This window comes from Periplaneta americana, chromosome 2 (assembly GCF_040183065.1).
Source record: "Periplaneta americana isolate PAMFEO1 chromosome 2, P.americana_PAMFEO1_priV1, whole genome shotgun sequence".
Lineage (NCBI taxonomy): Eukaryota > Metazoa > Arthropoda > Insecta > Blattodea > Blattidae > Periplaneta > Periplaneta americana.
The window spans coordinates 111,945,870-111,967,077 of NC_091118.1; the positions used below are offsets into that span (position 1 = coordinate 111,945,870).

General features: G+C 35.6%; 1 protein-coding gene across 1 annotated transcript in view; it reads right to left on the minus strand.

Annotated features, from left to right (window-relative positions):
* LOC138694505 (phosphatidylserine lipase ABHD16A) overlaps window positions 1-21,208 on the minus strand; it is a 93,353-nt gene that overhangs the window by 53,158 nt on the left and 18,987 nt on the right. Inside the window, exons 7-10 of the mRNA XM_069818284.1 lie at window positions 16,561-16,696; window positions 12,850-13,014; window positions 10,005-10,189; window positions 8,680-8,813 (exon numbers count right to left, since the gene is read on the minus strand). Of these exons, the coding sequence (XP_069674385.1) occupies window positions 8,680-8,813; window positions 10,005-10,189; window positions 12,850-13,014; window positions 16,561-16,696 (620 nt within the window). The remainder of the gene's footprint in view (window positions 1-8,679; window positions 8,814-10,004; window positions 10,190-12,849; window positions 13,015-16,560; window positions 16,697-21,208) is intronic.

A 21,208-nucleotide genomic window follows, 5' to 3' on the forward strand; every position in this document is an offset into this window, starting at 1 on the left:
ACCCAGCGATCTTTTCCCTGTCTCAATAAAAACAAAATCATGTAATCAGCCCAAGCCGAATTCGAACTCATGTCTCACTGTAAATTTGGAGTAGGAGCGCATTTTGCTAACCCCTAAGCTATGCCAGTGGCTCCCAAGAGTTTCATTTAACTCATTTGAAGAATTTCAGTACATTAGAGTTGGTGTGTTATAAGAAAGCAAGTGCCTTCTGCCAGCTGATATTTACACGTGGACAAAGAAAATGACCTAGTCTGTCTCGTCCAATAAGCGTCAATTTTTGCTCGGTTCTTGTACGAAGAGGCTAAGTGGTTTTGTATGGTTTTCTGTGATTTCCGATTTTTTCTCTACACTTGCATTCCTGTTGTCCAGTACAGAAGTATGGAAAATCAAATAAGTGCTGCCGGAGCAAGCTGCCCAGAAAAAAAATGAAACACTGTTGAAGTTTAGCTATATTGTAACAGTGACTTACTTCCGGTTCTTGTTCTTCCTTTGTCATATATTTTGGCCATGACACTAAATTTTCAATTTCCTCACTTTTTTGCATAATGTTTGCATAGTAGTTCAGCTTTCTCGTGATCATCATCAATATTTTGTGCATAGTCTTGCAAATGAGTTATTGTTTTATAGGAATCTCCTTCCATGGCTTTATATCGTTTCCACACTGTAGATGGAGTGTATGATTACAAATTGTTTCCAATTTGTCTTTTTGGCTTGTGTTATAAGGTTTATTAATTCCGTTTTTGTTTTGTTACATTTGGAACAACCTTCAGGTGTTTTATGTTGTAGCCATTTTTTACAGGAAGCAATTTTTTTTCTTTCCTTGCTCTAGTCAGATCTTTATTCTACCAAATATTCACAGGTTTATTAGGTTTTTGTTTTATTATGAATGTGCTGTGCTTTGCTGCTTCTGTGACGACTTTAGTGATGACTTTGACATCATCTTTCTCACAAGTATTTCCTGAAGGTGATACTCTTGATATATTTTGGTCTACTTGTTTTTTTTTTTAAAGTTCCCAATCTGCCACCTTAACTTTCCATCTTGTTCGTAGTAAACTTGATAATGAGCAGGTTCCTTGTTTAACTGCTATTGTTGTATATAACGGGAAATGGTCACTTAATAAATAAATTGAAATTTTCCAATAAGTAATTTTATTGTAAAGAGGTGCGGAGCATAGTGTGAGGGTCTACTGAATTAGTAGAACCTGCACTTGCACATTGAAATGTTGGTTATTTGGAATTCAAAAGTATTAGGTTATTATGCAAAATCCATTCATTCCAGGTCTGAACCTCACAAATGATACCAAAAAAAAAAGGTACCACTTATGAGGCAACCACGCCAGGAGATAATAGGGTAGAGTGGCCAGTTCCTTTCCCTCTCCATTGCATACATCACCAACTAGCTATATATTGCACTAGTCAGACTTCAGATGCATAAAAACGATTTTTCTTCCTCTGATACATATTGTCAAGTGAGATGTACTGCCTGATAATATACGTACATATCAGTCAGAACCTCAATCAGAGGAATATAAAATAGATAATGGTTAATATAATCCAAAGAAATTATGTTGTATACCTATGTACATTAAAAAAAAATAGAGCTTACAGCTGAAGTATATCATTTCTACCAGGCCTAGTACTTAAATTTGCAGGCTGGTAGTGTTCTTGGTTAGTATCGTACATATGCCAAATTTAGGCATATATAAATCATTATAAATCGTATAAATCATTAGAGTTATTACATACGTAAACACAGATACAGATGTCTCGACATTGATTTTATAAGAAAACAATCTAAAATCAACTAGGAAAAAAAAAATTAAAATAAGTCTCTGCATAAAAATTCAATGTATACAGCATTTAAACACCTTTATCATATCTGTCACCATACTATCAACTACAGTAAAAAAAAATTGGGAAAATATTCAGAATTTCATAAGAAAAATACATTATATAGATTAAATTGAAAAAAAGAACAGTTCTTTAAACACATACACAAAAAGGAATACACTAAAATCCGCATATCTGAAGACAAATGATGACAATCATCAGTGAAGCAATTCAAAAAATGAAGACGATGGCATATATGGTAAAATACGAGTATGCAATGCTATTGGCGTATTCATACATCAGAGAAGTAACGAACATTATATTCAAAGAAATTACTGAAAGTAAATGAATGATAACAATTAAATTATAAACGTCACCGAATGTATAATGTCCGTGTTTATATTATGTGATTGCTAAATATTTTTAAAACAGGATTTATACAACTACAATCATCTCCAAAAGCATTAAATAGCAGTATCGCATTGCATGTCGATGCCAACCACTAGACCTATATCGTATTTATAAAATGTAACAAAATATATTCCACTGCAACTGCAATGTGGCACATAATGCATTCAGGTGCAGAATTTCCACTAAGAAGGTACCTGGGTGGCAGGAGCCAATCTGATGAGTGTTACCTCTTTATATCAATATCGTGTGCGTGTGCGTGTGTGTGCGTGTGTGTGGGCATGCATATGCACATGTGCTTGCATGACATATAGAAGTGTTTTTAGTCAGCCACTAATCACACGTCTGTGTGTTATGATTACAGTAATGTAGACAAACAGCTGTCATAAATGGCAGCATGACAACTGCAATGTATTCCATTCTGCGACATACATTTCACAGTCTGACCTGCTTCTCACTGCACAAAGTAGTTCAGTTATTAGTGTCGTCACAGCATGCTGTCACTCAACAGGATAGGTATTACACAAAATTAATTCTGGTCACACTACTGAAGAAATACTGAACCAACTGTTCATTTTTCATTTAATTTTTAACGTAAACCACATTAAGTGTATTTTAAGGTAAATCACATTAAGTGTATTTCTTCTCAGTTCAATATCAATCAAACTTCTTAATGTATCCAGCTGTTTGCTGACAATATAAAGTCCACTATAGTCTATTCAGTTGTTGTTTTTCACGAGAAATGAGGGGTATTGTTCATTATAGATGCCTGTTGCTAGTAGCCAGATTTGGGGTGTAGTCAATATATACTCCAGGGCTGTGTCTTTTGCAACTGGTACTGATAATTTTAATTTACTTCTTTTGTGGTTTATGGATAGACAGTATAGAAGAATATGTTCCAGATCTTCATCATGATTATTACACGACAGACAAATAGGATTATCAGAAATGTGAAATCAGTGTATCAATTCAATATAATGTTAAGATAAATAATTTTTACTTCTACTGTCATCACAACTTCAAGTTCGTTTCCTTACTCCCTTGTGAGCCATGCTCGATGTCTCAATCAATCCTAGTAGCCTACTGTAGCACCGACATTCTTCACATACCCGTCATATTGCTGACAGCGCCATCTTTTCTATCCATAATTCCTGCTAATCCTTCCTATTTGCTAGCCTGGTGACGAGGTACCATGGAGAGGAGGAAAGGTAGGTGGGTACAGAGAGATCGCTGAGACACTCAGGAAACTGCCGGACAGCTGATTAAGTCACTCAGGAAACCAGCGTTATAGACTAAACATTGTGGGCTAGTTACTCAGAAAACCGCCGTATAGCTGATTAGGACAATCAGGAAATCAGCGTGGTAGACCTAGTATCGTCATGATACATTCAGCCAAGATTATTAGTTTACATATTTGATTTGTTAGATGCATTTCTTATTTGATTATCTACATTTCGTGTACAATACAATTGTTAATGACAGAGCAATGTTTCAGCAATGAGATGTATCATATGGCGTAGCGGTTCAGTTTATTTCCAGAAATACTAACGAAGTTTGATAACGTGTGAGTTATAGTTCGTAGAATAATCTGGAAGGGGAATACTGGGGGCGAGTTGTAGGTCGCTGTGATTGAATTATGCGAAGTGGATTTGAAAGTTGGGCTACGTTGGTTCGTGTGAATAAGATACGCATATCTTGTAAGGATAATTTATGTCGGATTGTGATTTGTGATACATCCAAGGATATATTTGTGATACATCATATCGTGAATTTGGTGGTATATTCGAGAACATTGCTAGGAGTAGTAGAAATTGGCATTTGTAATTATCTATGTTTATGCTTCAGGAAGTTAAATTGATTGTCTTGCTTAGATTATTTCCGTAGAAATTGTTTCCTTTCTTTCTCTCTGCGTTAATTATGAGTTTTGTATTATATTATACAGATATGTGACTATTGTTTGAAATCTTATTATTGTAACTGATTAAGTACAATCTTATCTTGTTATAGTAGTTGTACTGGTATTGTTCTCTGGACTAGGATTGTCCCTTAAGGAAATAATGTACCAGAATGTATGGTACCGAGTTATGTACAATATTGAATAGGACTCAGTTATGCACAATATTGAATGGGACATACGTATTGAGACAGTTGATATGACCAAGATACTGTCAGGTTTATGTATATGAGTATTAGGTTTGAGTCAATTTTGCAGGTTAGTTTTGTGTAACCTAATGCTGATCATCTTTTATAAGAGAGCATGCAGGACAGAGTTATATCATTCAGTTATATTTGATAACTTAATACATATATATATATATTTAGATTGTATTCTTTTTAAAGTACTCGCAGTTTAGCTTCATTATTATTTGTTATATTACATCAATTCATTCGTGTATAGTCTATTATCCATCATTCAGTCAATTATATTGTTTGTTATAAAAACCTGCATTTGTTATTTGATCGCACTATGCATCGGTATTCCACTGCGCCCACCAATAGACACAGTGCACCTAACATCTGATGAGTGGCACAAATGGTAGCAGAGGGGTATATTGGTAATTGGTAATGGTAAGGAGTTTCACTTGTATAAGAAGTAATGAAAAAAAGATGGAAGAAAAAAAGCACAATTAGCAAAATAGCTCGAGAGTACCAGCTTTTCATTTCCGAACTCCAGATTCAAATCCTGGAGAGTTCAACTGGAAATTGTAATGTATAATGATGGTGTTTGGAGCAGGTTTTCACAAGACATCCCAGTTTCTCTGCTATTATTCCACCATTACTCCATGAAAGAGCAAAGAGAAAAAAAAAAAAAGAGGATAGGGATAAAAAAATTAAAGAAACAATATTTGAGCCAATTAATGTTACCCATATCTCTAGTAGAGTCAGGCAAACAGCCTCTTACTCCCGCTCGTTCTCGTAGGCGAGACTAGCTGGCCGATAACGCCAGTTCCGAGAATCGTATTCTCGAGATTGGCACTCTCGGGAACAAGGAATACCGGGTCCCGGCCTGTTATCGCACGGCCGACTTATCGTTATGAAATGCGTACACTGACTGCCGGCTTAATTGCCGCTCATCACTGCAATTCGAGACTCTTTCTGAAATATTAATGTTCATAAAGTAATTTAAGAAGGCACAGCAGTGTGGTATGCAATAAATAATACAGCACATTATGATTGTCGACATTCTTACAGAAGTCACACTATTTTAATGAACTATTTATTGCCTTTCCGGAGAAACAAAATAATGCAGCACTTTCAGCCGTTACCTAATCCTAAGCTAGTCTAAAACAATAACAAGTTATGGTTGGAGCTATGATATATTTTCTCGCTATCAGCATTTTGTTGACATTCCATATTTAATCTTTCGATAGTGTTTTGTATACGCTATGGTAATGGATATCACACGACTGTATTATTATTATATTGCGCGTTCACATCTGGATGTTTCGTTGTTATGCAAGGGCATCTTCATCAGCATGGGTAATTATTGCGCTGCGTAAGAACGAAATAAAATAATACTTATTTATATTATTATAAAGGACCAAAGACTCTGACAAAAGATATTTTTGTTTCCCAACTGATAAAATGCTGAATGTGAAATGGAAACACTTTTGCAAGGGGAAGGACAGAATTACGAAATAGAGTAGATCCTTTCACAAATTGATCATAATTACTTAAAATACAAATGCGTTTTAAGGAACCCGGAGGTTCATTGCCGCTCTCACATAAGCCCGCCATCGGTCTCTAGCCTGAGCAAGATTAATTCAGTCTCTACCATCATATCCATTTTTATATTAGCTTCCCATCTACGTCTCTGCCTCTCCAAACGTCCTTTCCCTCCGGCCATCCAACTAACACTCTATATCCATTTCTGGATTCGCCCATGCATGCTAGATGTTCTGCCCATTTCAAACCTCTGAATTTAATATTCCTAATTATGTCAGGTGAAGAGTACAATGTGTGCAGTTCTACGTTGTGCAACTTCCTCCATTCTCCATCCCTCTTAGCCCCAAATATCTTCCTAAGAATCTTATTCTCGAACACCCTTAACCTCTGTTCCTCAAAGTGAGAGTCCAAATTTCACAACCATACAGAACAATCGGTAATATAACTGTTTTATAAATTCTAACTTTCAAGTTTTTTGAGAGCAGGCTGGATGACAAAAGCTTCTCAAACGAATAATAACAGGCATTTCCCCCCCCCCATATTTATTCTGCGTTTCTTCCTGAGTGTCATTTATATTTGCTTTATCATAACAACAGAGAATAAAAGAGGGTTATTATTATTATTATTTATTATTATTATTATTATTATTATTATTATTAAATTACCTAGTTACTTTACGACGCTTTATCAACTGCTATAGCTATCCAGAGTCTGAATGAGATGATAATGCCAGCGAAATGAGTCCAGGGTCCAGCGCCGAAAGTTACCCAGCATTTGCTCTCAATGGGTTGAGGCGAGAAACCTCAGCCAGGTAAAGGCTGGTTCACAATAAACCGGGAACGGAAACGACAACGAGAAATAATGTTAAAATAAATATATTTAAATGTGAACATTCACAATTAACGAGAAAATTGCCGGAGCCCGGAAACGGGAACGTGAAAGTTAATTGTGAATGCTCACATTTAAATGTATTTATTTTAACAATATTTCCGTTATCGTTGTCGTTTCCGTTCTCGGTTTATTGTGAACTAGTCTTAACTTGTCCCAACCAAGATTCGAACCGGAAGCCGATCGTTTCACAGTCAGGTGTGCTAACCGTTACTCTACAGCGATTATTATTTTTATTATTATTATTATTATTATTATTATTATTATTATTATTATTATTATCATATCATTATTATTAGTATTACTGTTATCATCATCATCATTATCGTAATCATTAGGATGATTAAGATTATGATTATCAGGATTATTATGATGGTTATTATTTATTACTGTCTTGTAAGTTATCATTAGGTACCGGTACAAGTATTAGAAATCTGATTAATTCTTAATTTGTTATTCTCGTTCCTATAACGTATAGGATAATTATTATAAACCATATAGGCCTATATAATTTTATATTGTAACATGGCTAGAATACAATAATGATTGTTCTGTAACAATAATTTATAACGTGCACACCAATAGAAAGTGTAGTTTTCTATAATATAGGCTGGTTCACAATAAACCGGGAACGGAAACGAGAAAGGAAATAATGTTAAAATAAATGTACAGTATTTAAATGTGAGCATTCAGAATAGTTAATTGTGAATGCTTACCTTTAAATACATTTATTTTAACAATATTTCCGTTCTAGTTCTCGTTGCCGTTTCCGTTCTCGGTTTATTGTGAACCAGCTTTTAATATTTTCATGTTTCATATCATTGTGTTACAAACTATTTTTTTATTTAGTTGTTATAAAAGATAGCCTAATTACTGTAAAGTGTAAACCATCTTGGACTATATAGCCTCATTTTCAACTACCGGTATTAAAATACCATTTAATACCATCCGTACAATAACGAGTTTTCAAGCGTTGAAGGGTTCCGTACAAATTTCACGGAACAAACGTTTGAGTCATGAGTCCCGTGCTAACAGGTTAACTCGCCGTTATTCGAGAACCAGTAAAAATTTTGAGTTGCTACCACTTTTAAAAGTAATTTCCATCCTTTCTCAACATTTCTCTCGCTTTGACCCCCCATCTAACGTGAAAAACAAAAAAGTTTGCCGCTTACCAGCGGTGAAGTCTGAACAGATCAATCTCCATCGAAGTTAATATATATATATTTTTTTTCACTTTCCAAAAAAGATTTTCAGTTCGATTTGTTTTTCTATGCTTTCCTTAGACATTGAGCTATCAATCCAAACAATTACAGCGCGATTGATTAAGTATTATAGGAGCTACGACATGATATATATTTAAAGAACCGGGAAGTGTATAAGCCAATGCTTCCTATAGGAGCACGGCCCGAGCGATATTGCTTGCTTATCAGTACTACAGTCCCGCCTAGACCTCCGAGACTGTCGGGAGTGATCTAGTATCGGTAATCTCGGGAGCAAGAGAATCTCGTATTCTCTATCAATGAGTCATTTGGCTACGTTAGGTACTCGCGCACTGGGCGAGACTGAGGTGATTACGCAACCGAGAACGGGCGATAATATGAGGCAGTCTGCCCGACTCTAATCTCTAGGTCAACTGTAAATATACCAGAAAAGAACAATTCAGAAATGCTGTGTAGATAGAAGAGAGGCAATTCAAAAATAAAAATAAATAGGAGAAGTTCATGGATTTGTTTGTATAATTCGAGAGTTAATGAATATCTGAATAGGAAAATGACATATAAACATGACTAGATAATTCAGATTTACCTAATTTGACTTCTGGACGCAACAGTGCAGTATTCAGTCCTAATAAATTGATACAGTAGTTATAACTTGCATGCTACTTACTCTGCTGGTTGACGTCTGCAGCTAGCCAAGTATGAAGAAGACTAATGCCTTCGTCATCATATATCTTTGGATATCTGTATTTCAACAGTTTCACCAACAGGTTGTTACCTCTGTTTGATGACAGCTTCATCTCTCTGCAATTAAAATGAGTTTTGTTAAAGAGTAGCTATATAAGTGATTATCATTGTTAATCATTTTGCCAATGGATTTTTTTTTATGTGTTGCACATCAGCAGCAGAAAGACTCAACGTCGATTCTTCATATTAGAGACTCAAGTTGAAATCCTAGTAAGTTAAAATGAAATGTGTGATGAACACAATGTTGGAACTGCTATTCTAGGATACTTCCTTAACTCCCATACTATCAACTTTACTACTGTCAATCCCCTGCTATTCCATAATTATACTTATCAGATATGAAGAAAACTTTCCCAGAAACCATCACCATGTGATCTACAGTGAATGTTTCATGAATGAATGTAACCATGGGAATTCAGCAATTGGCATCAATGTCTGAAACTTCAGGATGGCAATAAGAAGGCTAATACTCCCTGTAATACTTTGAAGTCTCTTGTTTAATATGTTTTGGTATTGTTTTTTTACATATATTTACAATCTTTATATTCATAATATTAAGCTTGTCTTAGAATTTTGTAAGAGTCATGACTACAACCACTATCACAACTCTACAATACTACAATCATTTTAAAATATTGCCTTCCCTTACAATTTTTAATAGTCTACTTTTTTCTTACTATCCTCCTCAGTTTTTTATATCTAACCTTCTCCCTTCATCCACTCTACAATCTCCTTCTGGGCCTCCTTACACAACATATAAGTTATTTTCTTAGAGGGAGGTAAATTCAGCTATATTATACACTTTTTAAAGAAATGCTTCATTCTGAATACACACGCCTTGTATGACTCAGACAAACAACATGTGTGATGATCTTCATGCACTAGGAGCCAACCAGTACCAAGAAATCAATGTGCAACCCACATTAGACTAAATATCTGGTATAAGGGAGTTAGAGTTGCATTAGAAACAAAAAAGCAATAAAAATTATAAAATGATATTCAGAAAAATTCAGGATCCTATTCAATGGTGACGTAAGTACAAAAATATAATAATGAATTGTATCATTCACATAATGACGACGAAATTTAAAAAAAAAAATGTGCTTAAAATATGTAACTATGAACATGTCTAAACCCGGCACTTTGAGAGAAAGTAGACTACGAGGTCAACACAAAAATGTATTTTTTTGTCACAGCCAATACTAAACAAAAAGCAAAAATGAAGAATGCTTAAGGGAGCAGACATACTCTGTGCAGATGACTTCATCTTCAGTCCTCCTGATCAAGAGAACTGGTCCAGAATACTTTGACAGCTGTTGGTAATTGTTGAGGTTGATATAGTCTCGAATGGTTTTCCTGACCATTGGCTCCAATGAACTGGGCATCCGCAAGACAGCAAGTGCCATGATGTCATCGAACGTGGCATCCAGTATCTTCAAGATAACATATGCTTTTCATTAGTTTGATGCAACATAACATTAAATTAGTAGTTATTTTATTACTTTATATGTATTACAAAAGTTCCTTATTGAATACAAACTGGTGGAGTGGAGTGAATAAAAATGTAGTCAATTCTGTTACTGCCAGTTTTTAAGTAAATACTTGCATTCTAGTGATAAAACATTTCAGTATATACTATTACTTATTAGTAAGTACTGCAACTTTAAGTACTGGTAAAATTAGTACTTACTAAGTTTAATCAGCATTTAAGAATATGTGAATAAAAGTAGTTCCTTATTTATGCCAGTAAATACTATGATACAGACTATGCTTATTATTTAAAGTAATTGTAATACCTCCATAATAGCTACAGCTTTTGTAAAAGTAAGAAAGCATAATTGTACAGAGAAGTAGTCAAGACTCCAGAACAAGATTATCGCAGTTTGTTTAGATTTACAGAGGAAAATGGGGAGCGTCTTGCATCTTACTTCTTGGGAGAAAGTAATTACACACGAGGATGTGCCTTAACCAACAAATAGAATATGGAAAATTTTTCTTAGACTTTTAGTGATCCTGGCTATCAAATTGTTGTTGCTAAACATATTGGTGTTCACCTTACAGAATATGCAAATCCAAGATGAGTAACATTCTTATTACTTACACTATTTTCTAAGTCAGAACTCACATTGAATAACTGAAACTCGTTAAATCATCACTCAAAATAACTAAATGATTGTTAAAATTTCATAAATGAAAATTGAGGTTATATAAATCTCATACACACTGCTGATCATTTCAAAAAATCATGGCCAAATTTAAGCAATCAGTTTATAATGTTGTCTTTTAAATGCTTTATCAACTGTGATGGTTATCAAGCATCTGAGTGAAATGAAGATGATAATGCCAATGAAATGAATCCAGAGTCCAGCACTTGCATTTATTCTTAACAGGTTTAGGGAAAAACCTGGAAAAAGCTCAATCAGGTAACTTGGCCTAACCAGGATTTGAACATGGGCCCGCTCATTTCATACTCACACATGCTAAAACATTACTCCACAGTGATGGACCAAACTGTAAAAACCTTAGGCCACTATATATAGTTTAGTTTGCACGGCTGAACAGGAAGTAGTTGCTAGAGTTTATCCAGTACTGACTTACAAGCTCTAGTAAAAGATTATTCACACAAAATTAAGAAAAAAACTAGTACTTGTATCAACTAGCAAAAATTGCTAGTACTAATAGTTAATACTAGTATCTACTTAATTTTTATTCACTCCACCCAATGAAACACATAATCCTGAAGTATTGCAATACTGTAGCAGAATGTGCAACATGCAAACAATCAAAATGGTGGTCTAAAATTGTGCTGCAGTGAAAGGAAAGAATAAATTCACTAAGGAACAAACAAAGACTTTTTTTATACCCTGGACGAAATAGGCCAATTCTTATGGAAACTGACGTGCTGATTCCGAAAATGGCTGTTAGAATGATCACGCACAGTCTTTTATATACTTACATTTTCTTATTTATAAAAACGTATAAAATCAAATTATTGCTACTAAAACTTTATACTTTAAATCACCACAAAGGCCATTTTACTATTAAATATCCATGGAAAAAAATAGTGCAAAAATTATATATTCTGTTTAATACAAAAACCACGAATTAATATAGGTACTAGAAAACTATGTAGCCTACCTCAGACGTGTTCCACCATGGACAATTTTCTCTTATATTCACTTTTACCCTCCTGTTTGTGAAACAAACCATAGTCTCTATACATGCCTGTATCCCAGAGTCCCTGAAATGTTTTTTCATCTCAGAAATGTCCTGGCGAAAATATTCAATTTGTTCAACACCTACAGCTCTAAGGTTTGTGAGTTTGTGATAACCTATCAAAGTGAAAGTGCAAAAAGTGAATTTAAGGGATATTGGGCAAATCATTTCTTTCTAGCTTTTCATTACCCAAAAATTTTTGCATCGCTGAATTAAACTATTTTCATGTGACTAATTTAATATATTCAAATTTAGATTCAAAAGCATTGCAGAGACATAGTTCAATTAGAGCTCAACAAAAATACCTCCGTTTAATTTTTCGCAGTCACCTTAGTAAAAATTTTCAGAACTCCAAAACACTTTCATTTTGTCCAGTTCCTTAACTGGGTTCTTCATTAACCCGAGCTTTATGTGAAAAGGTGAGAAAAGAATCCAGCCATAATTTTTGACAATGTGCATGTTCTATTTGTCATTAAAAATTAATACACACGTGTTGTAAAATATGCATATTATAATCCACTGCTATGGAGTAATGGTTAGCATGTCTCACCACAAGATGAGTAGGCCCGGTTCAAATTTTAGTTCAGTTTTTGAAATATTCAGAAAACATATTAAATTTGTCTTCATGCTTGAAACTGGAAATACATCGCATGAAGAAGGAAGAAAATCCTTCACGGAATTGTGTTCTATGAAAAAAATATTACCCAATGGATGAGAATCACTGAACTATAAGATTTTTTTAGCTACTGAGTCCTGTGATTGGCCGATGACTTCGTGCTATATGATTGAGAATTAGAAACAAACAATATTAATGTTATCCCTGTCCACGTTAAAAGGGACAGCCTATAATTGAGAGATATATAAATTCTTGACTCACTACGCCCTTGATGTCAGGATAGTTCATGGCAGCCCAAGAAGTAGGATAGCCTCCAATGCTCCAACCAAACAACAGAATGTTTTCTGGCTCGAACTTGAGACCGTGGATAGCAAACTGCATCACTATGTCGATGGCATTGAGCTCCTGGTCGGGGTATGGCATGCCCTGCAACATAAAGTGTAAAGCTCTTTCTTTACTTTCTCTCTTACCTTTAAAATATGGGTTACAGATTATACATCATAGATAACAAATTATTCATCTATAAATATATAAGGTGGCATATGAAATGTACAGAAGGAAGTATATGACTCTGTTTTATGAAATACTGTAAACTTACAATCATAAGAATTAATTTAACATTTTGACATCTCTGAGTTCTTGGAGGCACGCTTACAATGAGATGTAAACTACAGGTCTGCATTTCAATAAAAACAGCCGATCATGGGTCATGACAGTACGCGCAGTCAGTTGCTGCATACTATATGTAGCAGGCTGGCTAACACATATATTGACTCCGCATGAAAGCAAAACACCCAAGTCAACAGTTGTCTCGGTCCTTTCAAATATATTTTAGACTGAAAACTGTCCTTGATCGATGTGTCTACAGCATGTGCTATAAAAATGTTAAACTGCCTGATGTCCTATCACCTGATTAGTGAACCTAGTAGGTATACACGCTATCAGATTCAATAAAAAAAATCCAATAAAATATTTAAATAATAATAAACTAATAAATCAATAAAATAACATTTTAACAAACGACTGTATTTTATCTATAAGAACATAAATATAACTTTGGAATATGTAGTTTATTGCTTTCAGGTGTTAAATACTAGGCACGGTCTTGTTGACTAGTTTCAGCCTGTTATGGGCTCAATTTCAGAACATGCACACTTTTTGACTCCACATTACACTACACAAACACACTCCAACAGAAAACGCAAACAGAAGGCGCGAAAATCATGATCACCCAATTCTGAGGATAGCCTACAACAGGCTGAAACTAGTCAACAAAGTACCGTACCTAGTATTTAACATGTGAAACCAATAAATTACATATTTCGAAGTTCTGTGCTTCAGTGGCTGTCCATGACAATATCTTTGAAAAACATTGGAGTGCAAGAGGCCAAATTACTTTATTGTCAAACGCCTGGCATTAGAAAACAACAACAACATATTTCGAAGTGATATAGTGTTAAAAATTGTGTAATCAAGATGTATATAAATATAAATAAAGTATAAGCAGCACTAAAAAATGATAAATTACGTTAGTCTTTACCCTCTAGTTGAACGAAATAGTTATATTTTGTTACAGTGTTGTAATCGTAACGACACAAGACAAAAGTAAATACATTAAAGAAACTAAATTGAAAAGTCTGGTTAAGGCTGAACAAAAATAATTCACTTTAAAACCAAATGGCGATTTTTTCACGATATGCCTAACTACATCAAATAGCTTCGTATAATGTTAATTCCAAATGTAATCCCCTAACTCAGTTCTAGTTATCGACAATACTTCATATCATAATGCACAACTGGATAAACTCCCAGTCTCAAATTCCTTATGAAAAGATATGCAAGTCTGGTTCGTGAAACATAGCATCCCATTTGATAAAAATAGTACTAAAACAAAATTGTTCGATTTAATCTTAGCCAATAAGCCAATACAGAATACCTATTTAATTCACCAAATATTAGCCAAAAACAACCATACAGCCTTAACACTTCCATCTTACCATCCCGACCCAAGTCACGTTGAATTAATTTGTGGGGACATTAAGCAATGAGTTAGTATTAGAAATAACACTTTTAAAATAAAAGATGTTGAAGTGTTGTGTCGGCAAAGATTTGAAGAAATCGGCCAAAAGGAATGGGAAAAAGTAAATTGTAAAATGAAAGAAATTGAACCAGAGTATTGCGAGAAAGATGACATTCTGGAAGAAAGAACTGAGAGGATAGTGATTGAAGACAATGGGATGGAAAGCAGTGACAAAGACAACGAAGGTGAAAATAATCCAATGAAGACGAAGACATGTCAGGTGCAGAAGAAATGGAAGACTATTAGTTTTTTGAGTTCGTAAAGTGTGATATTATGTGGTAGCTATTTAAAACAGTAACATAATGTCACTATTGTATTTGGTAAGGAGTGTACTTTGTCCGTGCATCAACATACTGTAAATACAGCAATTGCGTTTAAATATCATTTAATACTGGTAGCTAAAAGTGTAGGATTATGAAAAATGAATAGAATGTCTGCATTATATTTAGTCAAGTAGTGAGTGTACTTTCAGTAGATTAAATAGTGTGTGTGTTATCGATGACATATGACCCTGCTTGATTTGGCTGGAAATGTTAATGTAGACTGATTTAGGTTCCTGAGAATGATGGAGAAGGTCTCTCGTTTCGGAATTGCATATTTGTAAAAATACAGCAATTTTTTAAAATATGGATTGCATGTTGTTCTTGCGCGCAGCTTGCTCATAACCTACTTGCAGAGAGCACTAGAGGCGAGGAAACTACTTTCTTCCATCCCTGTTAGAAATCTAGAAGTGGAATATATTCACATTTGCATTTAAGACGAAATGATAATATTTAGGGTAAACTCACCTGTTATGTTCACACATGATAATGCAGGTTCACCAAGAAATTTTCAGGACACAGCATCTTTTCACAATATAGTCATCTTATAATGGCTGCTTCTTCACATTCATTGACACAACAGACACTATTTCCCCACACGCAACAGTGTTTGAAGTAATTTTTGAAGGAATTTATTTTTTTTCCTGTATTGTATCCATATTTTTTCCAAGCATATATTAACATGTTTTGTAGAAGAGGAGAGCAGAACTGATGCTAAACAACTGAATGTAACTTAAATATAAAAACTCTGTCGCAAAGATTAATATCTGAATGTTCCGCAATACATTTATATCTGAAACAGTCCTAAAGGCATCAAACAACCAGCTTGTACTGTCAGAAGAAATACACGTCCAAAGGCTGAACAAATCGTGTGGTTTTTGGCAGGATAATTTCAATATGAAATAACTTACCATGAAGAGCATTTTGGACTTACTCATTAGAAAATAATGTCACGAAGAAACCAAAATAAACTTATTCAAAAATATACTTCAAACACTGTTGTGTGTGCGAAATAGTGTCTGTTGTGTCGATGAGTGTGAAGCAGCAGCCATTATAAGATGCCTGCATTGTGAGAGGATCCTGTGTCCTGAACCTGCATTATCATGAGTGAACATAACAGGTGAGTTTACCCTAAATATTATCCATTTCGTCTTAAATGCAAATGTAGGTTATGAGCAAACTGCGCGCAAGAACAACATACAATCCAGATTTTTTAAATTACTGTACTTTTACAAATATGCAATTCTGACACAAGAGACCTTCACCAATGTTTTCAGGAACTTTAAATCAGTCAACATTAACACTTTCAGCCAAATCCATCATCCTTGTGAGACTATTACGATATTTATTTTATTCAGTATTAAATTGAAGTAATTAGATACAGCAATATATAATGCAGATAGATCAACCCAATGAAATCTTCTATTTCTCAGTCATGTTTGCAATGAAAACATTGCAAAGCAAACCCCTTTAGAATCGTAACTCAAAGCTATTTTCTTCCTATAAAACTCGTTAATACACTTTAAATATAATTTTCTGTGTAATATTTACATCACATTTTCCTAAACATACCGTGCTGCCACCAAAGCCAGGATGGTTCCATCCCAAAACAGAGTAACCTGCTTCCAGAGGTGTGACCATTATTCCAATTTCATAGAAGCCAGCATTGCCTTCCGAGCAGATCACCAGAGTGCTACCATTGGCATGCCTGGAGCAAACAAAACTCAATGTGTAAATAGTACGACTTTCTGGGTGTCATAACAACTTCTCCAATTAAATACGATCTGAGACTTTCATGGTATTCGGTACGGTGCGAGATTTTTAGATATTTGCATAAAATGTTTCGAAGGTACATATCAGCTCCATCATCAGGGATGGCAGATTACCTCTTTATCTCCCTTGTTGATTAATAGCTCTGAAACATTGGATGTATTTACATCTATAACACAATGCAAATATCTAGAAATCTCGCACCACAACTTTCCCAATTATTGTGCCACACAGTATTCATCCAAGTGGTTACTGTACACAATGTTGAAGTGTGAAATACAATGACTATACAAAATATACAGAACGTTAACATTTTTTTAAGTAAATGTAGGCTGATAAGTCTATGAATATTTTAATGTGAGATTATGTGTACCTAGGACTGAGGTTGACAGTTACCAGGCAGGTCAGCAGGTGCAGGAGATAAGGAACCCCACTGCTAGCTTATCTAGCACTGGACTGTTCTTAACTACTGGAATAGTGGATCCTAGACCAATAACCCCCGAGCCAAGATGTCATATGTACCATGCTGAGGGCTGAATGGTGGTTGGGTAAAGTCCTTCTCTAACCATGCCTCTCAGATACCTGGAAACTTCTCAGAATACCTACCTTTGCACCTACATTGGGGGTTCTGGGGCGTGAACATAATTTCCCCCATACTCGTGGAACTTCAATGTCTGACCATATAAATCTATGGGTGGTTCTGAACACGAGCCACCTTTCTCTTTTACTGCTAAGGCGCCTCCAAAGTGTCCCATGTAGTTACTTTACCTGAAGGCCTAGTAACCAAACCTATCAATCCTTATCCCGGGAGGGTGCTGATTCAGTGTATAACTTACTCAAGAGTCCAGTCTTTATGAAAGGAGCTTCACAAGTGATTAACATTTCCCCATCAAACCCTACCACAAGGTCCAGTAAAACTTTGTCGAATTCAAATAACAAGAGACTGAAAAAAGGAGAAGGAAGCTTCAAAGGCAAGCTGTGCAGAGGGAGAAGGCAGCAAAATCTGCAACCCTTACCCTCGCAATGGCTGATTCTCAACTCAGCCTTCAACATCTACAAGAAGTGACAACAGGAAACCGTGGATCAGCCTTCTAGTAGCAAGACCAGTCCCAAAGGGAAAAACATCACAACTTAGCGGTACTCCACCTGAGCTACACCATGCCACTAAATAGCCATGAGAAGACAGAGGGGACTTATAGGTTTATGTGCAATCTGTGACTGGTCTTACTTCTTTTCAATATGCCATCTTTCAAGAGGGGAGGCAAGATGAGGAGTTTACTGAGGGACAGCTCCTAGAATTCTCAGGTGTAATGTGGAATGTTGTAATTGGGATGCCCGAGGTGTGAGTATGAAATCATTCACGTGTACAAATACAAACTATGCATGTCTAGCAATATGGCTGCCGTGGCTGTTTCCGATTTCAGTTTCTATATCTGAAGTTAATCTAGACCTCTCTCCAATAATATTATTTATCTCGACCACACCAAATACCAACAATAATTGTTTTTAATCATATTACGATTAAGATTTCTGTGTACCTGTATTGGCACAAGGTTCTGTAATTATAAAGCCTTGCACCTATCAGCCATGTTAGTACAGAAAACTTCTGCAAACTATATATAACTAAAAAAATATTAGTGGGGATATCTATAGAGATATTAAATATGAACTTATCTAGACTGCAAGCAATGATAAATCTACATTTAACTTTCCGGAAACTTTTGAAAATCATCAGAGCAGTTACGTAACTCATTATTAACTGAGGTGTACCAGAAATCAAGCACAGAAGTCTTGAGGACAACACAGATCAAGGTTTTCGAAGCCCTGTTGTGTTTACCTCCTCTGAATCTGACAATTCAAAATGGAATCATGTAGCTGTCCCTCGCCTCCAAGGCCTTGGTTGATGGATAGGGAGGGAGAGCGCCTTTGGTGATGCACTATTTGGAAAATGGCAACAGACATTGATTCTGTTGTTGAAATGAGACAGGACAGTATGATTTTTGCTCAGTATGTTAATCCTCCTGTTTCTATTAATCCTGATAGGGAGAAATGGGAGGGAGATTATCTTAACCATTTCTCACCTGAGAGTCTGGTATGGCTTACATATGGCTCTAAAACTAATAACAGAACTGGAGCAGGGATATATGGTGTAAGATATATGGTTAGAATTTTTATTCCTCTCAGCCAGTACACTAACATAAAAATTGGAAATTTATCCTTTGAAGAGGTGGAAAAATTCAAATACCTGGGAGCAACAGTAACAAATATAAATGATACTCAGGAGGAAATTAAACACAGAATAAATATGGGAAATGCCTGTTATTATTCGGTTGAGAAGCTTTTATCATCCAGTCTGCTGTCAAAAGATCTGAAAGTTAGAATTTATAAAACAATTATATTACTGGTTGTTCTTTATGGTTGTGAAACTTGGACTCTCACTTTGAGAGAGGAACACAGATTAAGTGTGTTTCAGAATAAAGTGCTTAGGAAAATATTTGGTGCAAAGAGGGATGAAGTTACAGGAGAATGGAGAAAGTTACACAACACAGAACTGCATGCATTGTATTCTTCACCTGACATAATTAGGAACATTAAATCCAGACGTTTGAGATAGGCAGGTTATGTAGCAAGTATGGGCGAATCCAGAAATGCATATAGAGTGTTAGTTGGGAGGCCGGAGGGAAGAAGACCTTTGGGGAGGTCGAGACGTAGATGGGAAGATAATATTAAAATGGATTGAGGGAGGTGGGATATGATGGTAGAGACTGGATTAATCTTGCTCAGGATAGGGACCAATGGCGGGCTTATGTGAGGGCGGCAATGAACCTCCGGGTTCCTTAAAAGCCAGTAAGTAAGCCAGTACACTACGGTCTTTCAGGCTAAAATGATTGTTATTCTACACTCCAGGCTGATCAAAGAATGCAGTATCACCCTGGAAACTCTATCCATAAATAATGAAGTACAGTTCATTTGGATCCCAGTGTATGCAAATGAACAAGCTGATCTGCATTTGGATCCCAATGTATACAAATGAACAAGCTGATTTGCCAGTCAAGCATGAAACTACCATATATGCTATGACTCAGAACCATATGTCAGTATCTCTAAGTGTATAATCAAATAGGCTCTAAAGGACAACTTGATGAGGAGTTTACTGAAAGCCTGAAGAGGTACGTCAGTCGTGAGATAGGCCAAACTCCTTATTGAGGAACCAAGAATTGACTGAACTAAATAATTTCCAGCATTAGGACAGAGAAGTGTAAATGGGCAACAGGACTTGTAACTGAGCACTGCCATCTGAATGAACACCTACTGTATGTGTACTGGTCCTTACAGAGGATCTAACCTATAATAAAAGTGTGGGATGGAGATTTAATCATCACCTTACATTCTGTTGGACTGTCCAACTTCAGCTGTATCAGACACCAATATTTTATAAAAACACATCATGTTGTCTCTCGCAGAAATCCCAGAAATAAAACCCAGCAACATCATTAAGTTGGTCATCCATCGCGGTCTTCTGGAATGATTTCTAGTTCATGAGGTGCATAATGGATCATTTATGCCTAAGTGCTTCTGTAGCTTGCTACACCCTCAGTGAGGATGAAGAAGAGAGATTATGTGCCAGTATTACAATATTAAGAAAATGAAGGAATTGGAGTATAATTATAATAATGCAAATGTCGTCAAAGCTCGCCATTAGATCAAATTAGGGTTACCATCTTTCTACAATATCAAAGAAGAACACACAGTTACATACTCCAAAAGGTTTCAAAGATGAATCTAAAATAGAGAATAGTAGGTCTAATTAAAATTATCGTTAGTGCACTGAAAAATGTTAGGAAGATTAAATGAATATGTTTTATTTGTACAAGATAAGCAAAAGAACGTAGTACCAATATATGCAAATATTTGTTCAAATTATTTGAAAATAATTATAAAAGATGGACTAAAAATGGACGATTTTAGCCACTGGCATGGCTCAGTCGGTTAAGTGCTTGTCTGCCGGTCTGAAGTTGCGCTCGGGCGCGGGTTCGATCCCCGCTTGGGCTGATTACCTGGTTGGGTTTTTTCCGAGGTTTTCCCCAACCATAAGGTGAATGCCAGGTAATTTATGGTGAATCCTCGGCCTCAGCTCGCCAAATACCATCTCGCTATCACCAATCTCGATGCTAAATGACCTCGTAGTTGATACAACGTTGTTAAATAAGCAACTTAAAAAAAAACGGACGATTTTAAACTTCGGCTATTTCCAACTAAGCTCAGTTGGACTCGGCTGTGAAAACTCTCGTTGTATTTAGAAATGTATACTATTTAGTCAGGAAGCATAATTGGAGTACAATACAACATGCATATGGTATCAAGACTTATTACAAAAATGGCGATAGTTTCGTGACTGCATAGTGCTTGTTTCGGCAGCAGTGCCATCTTCATACGCTATCAAAACGTG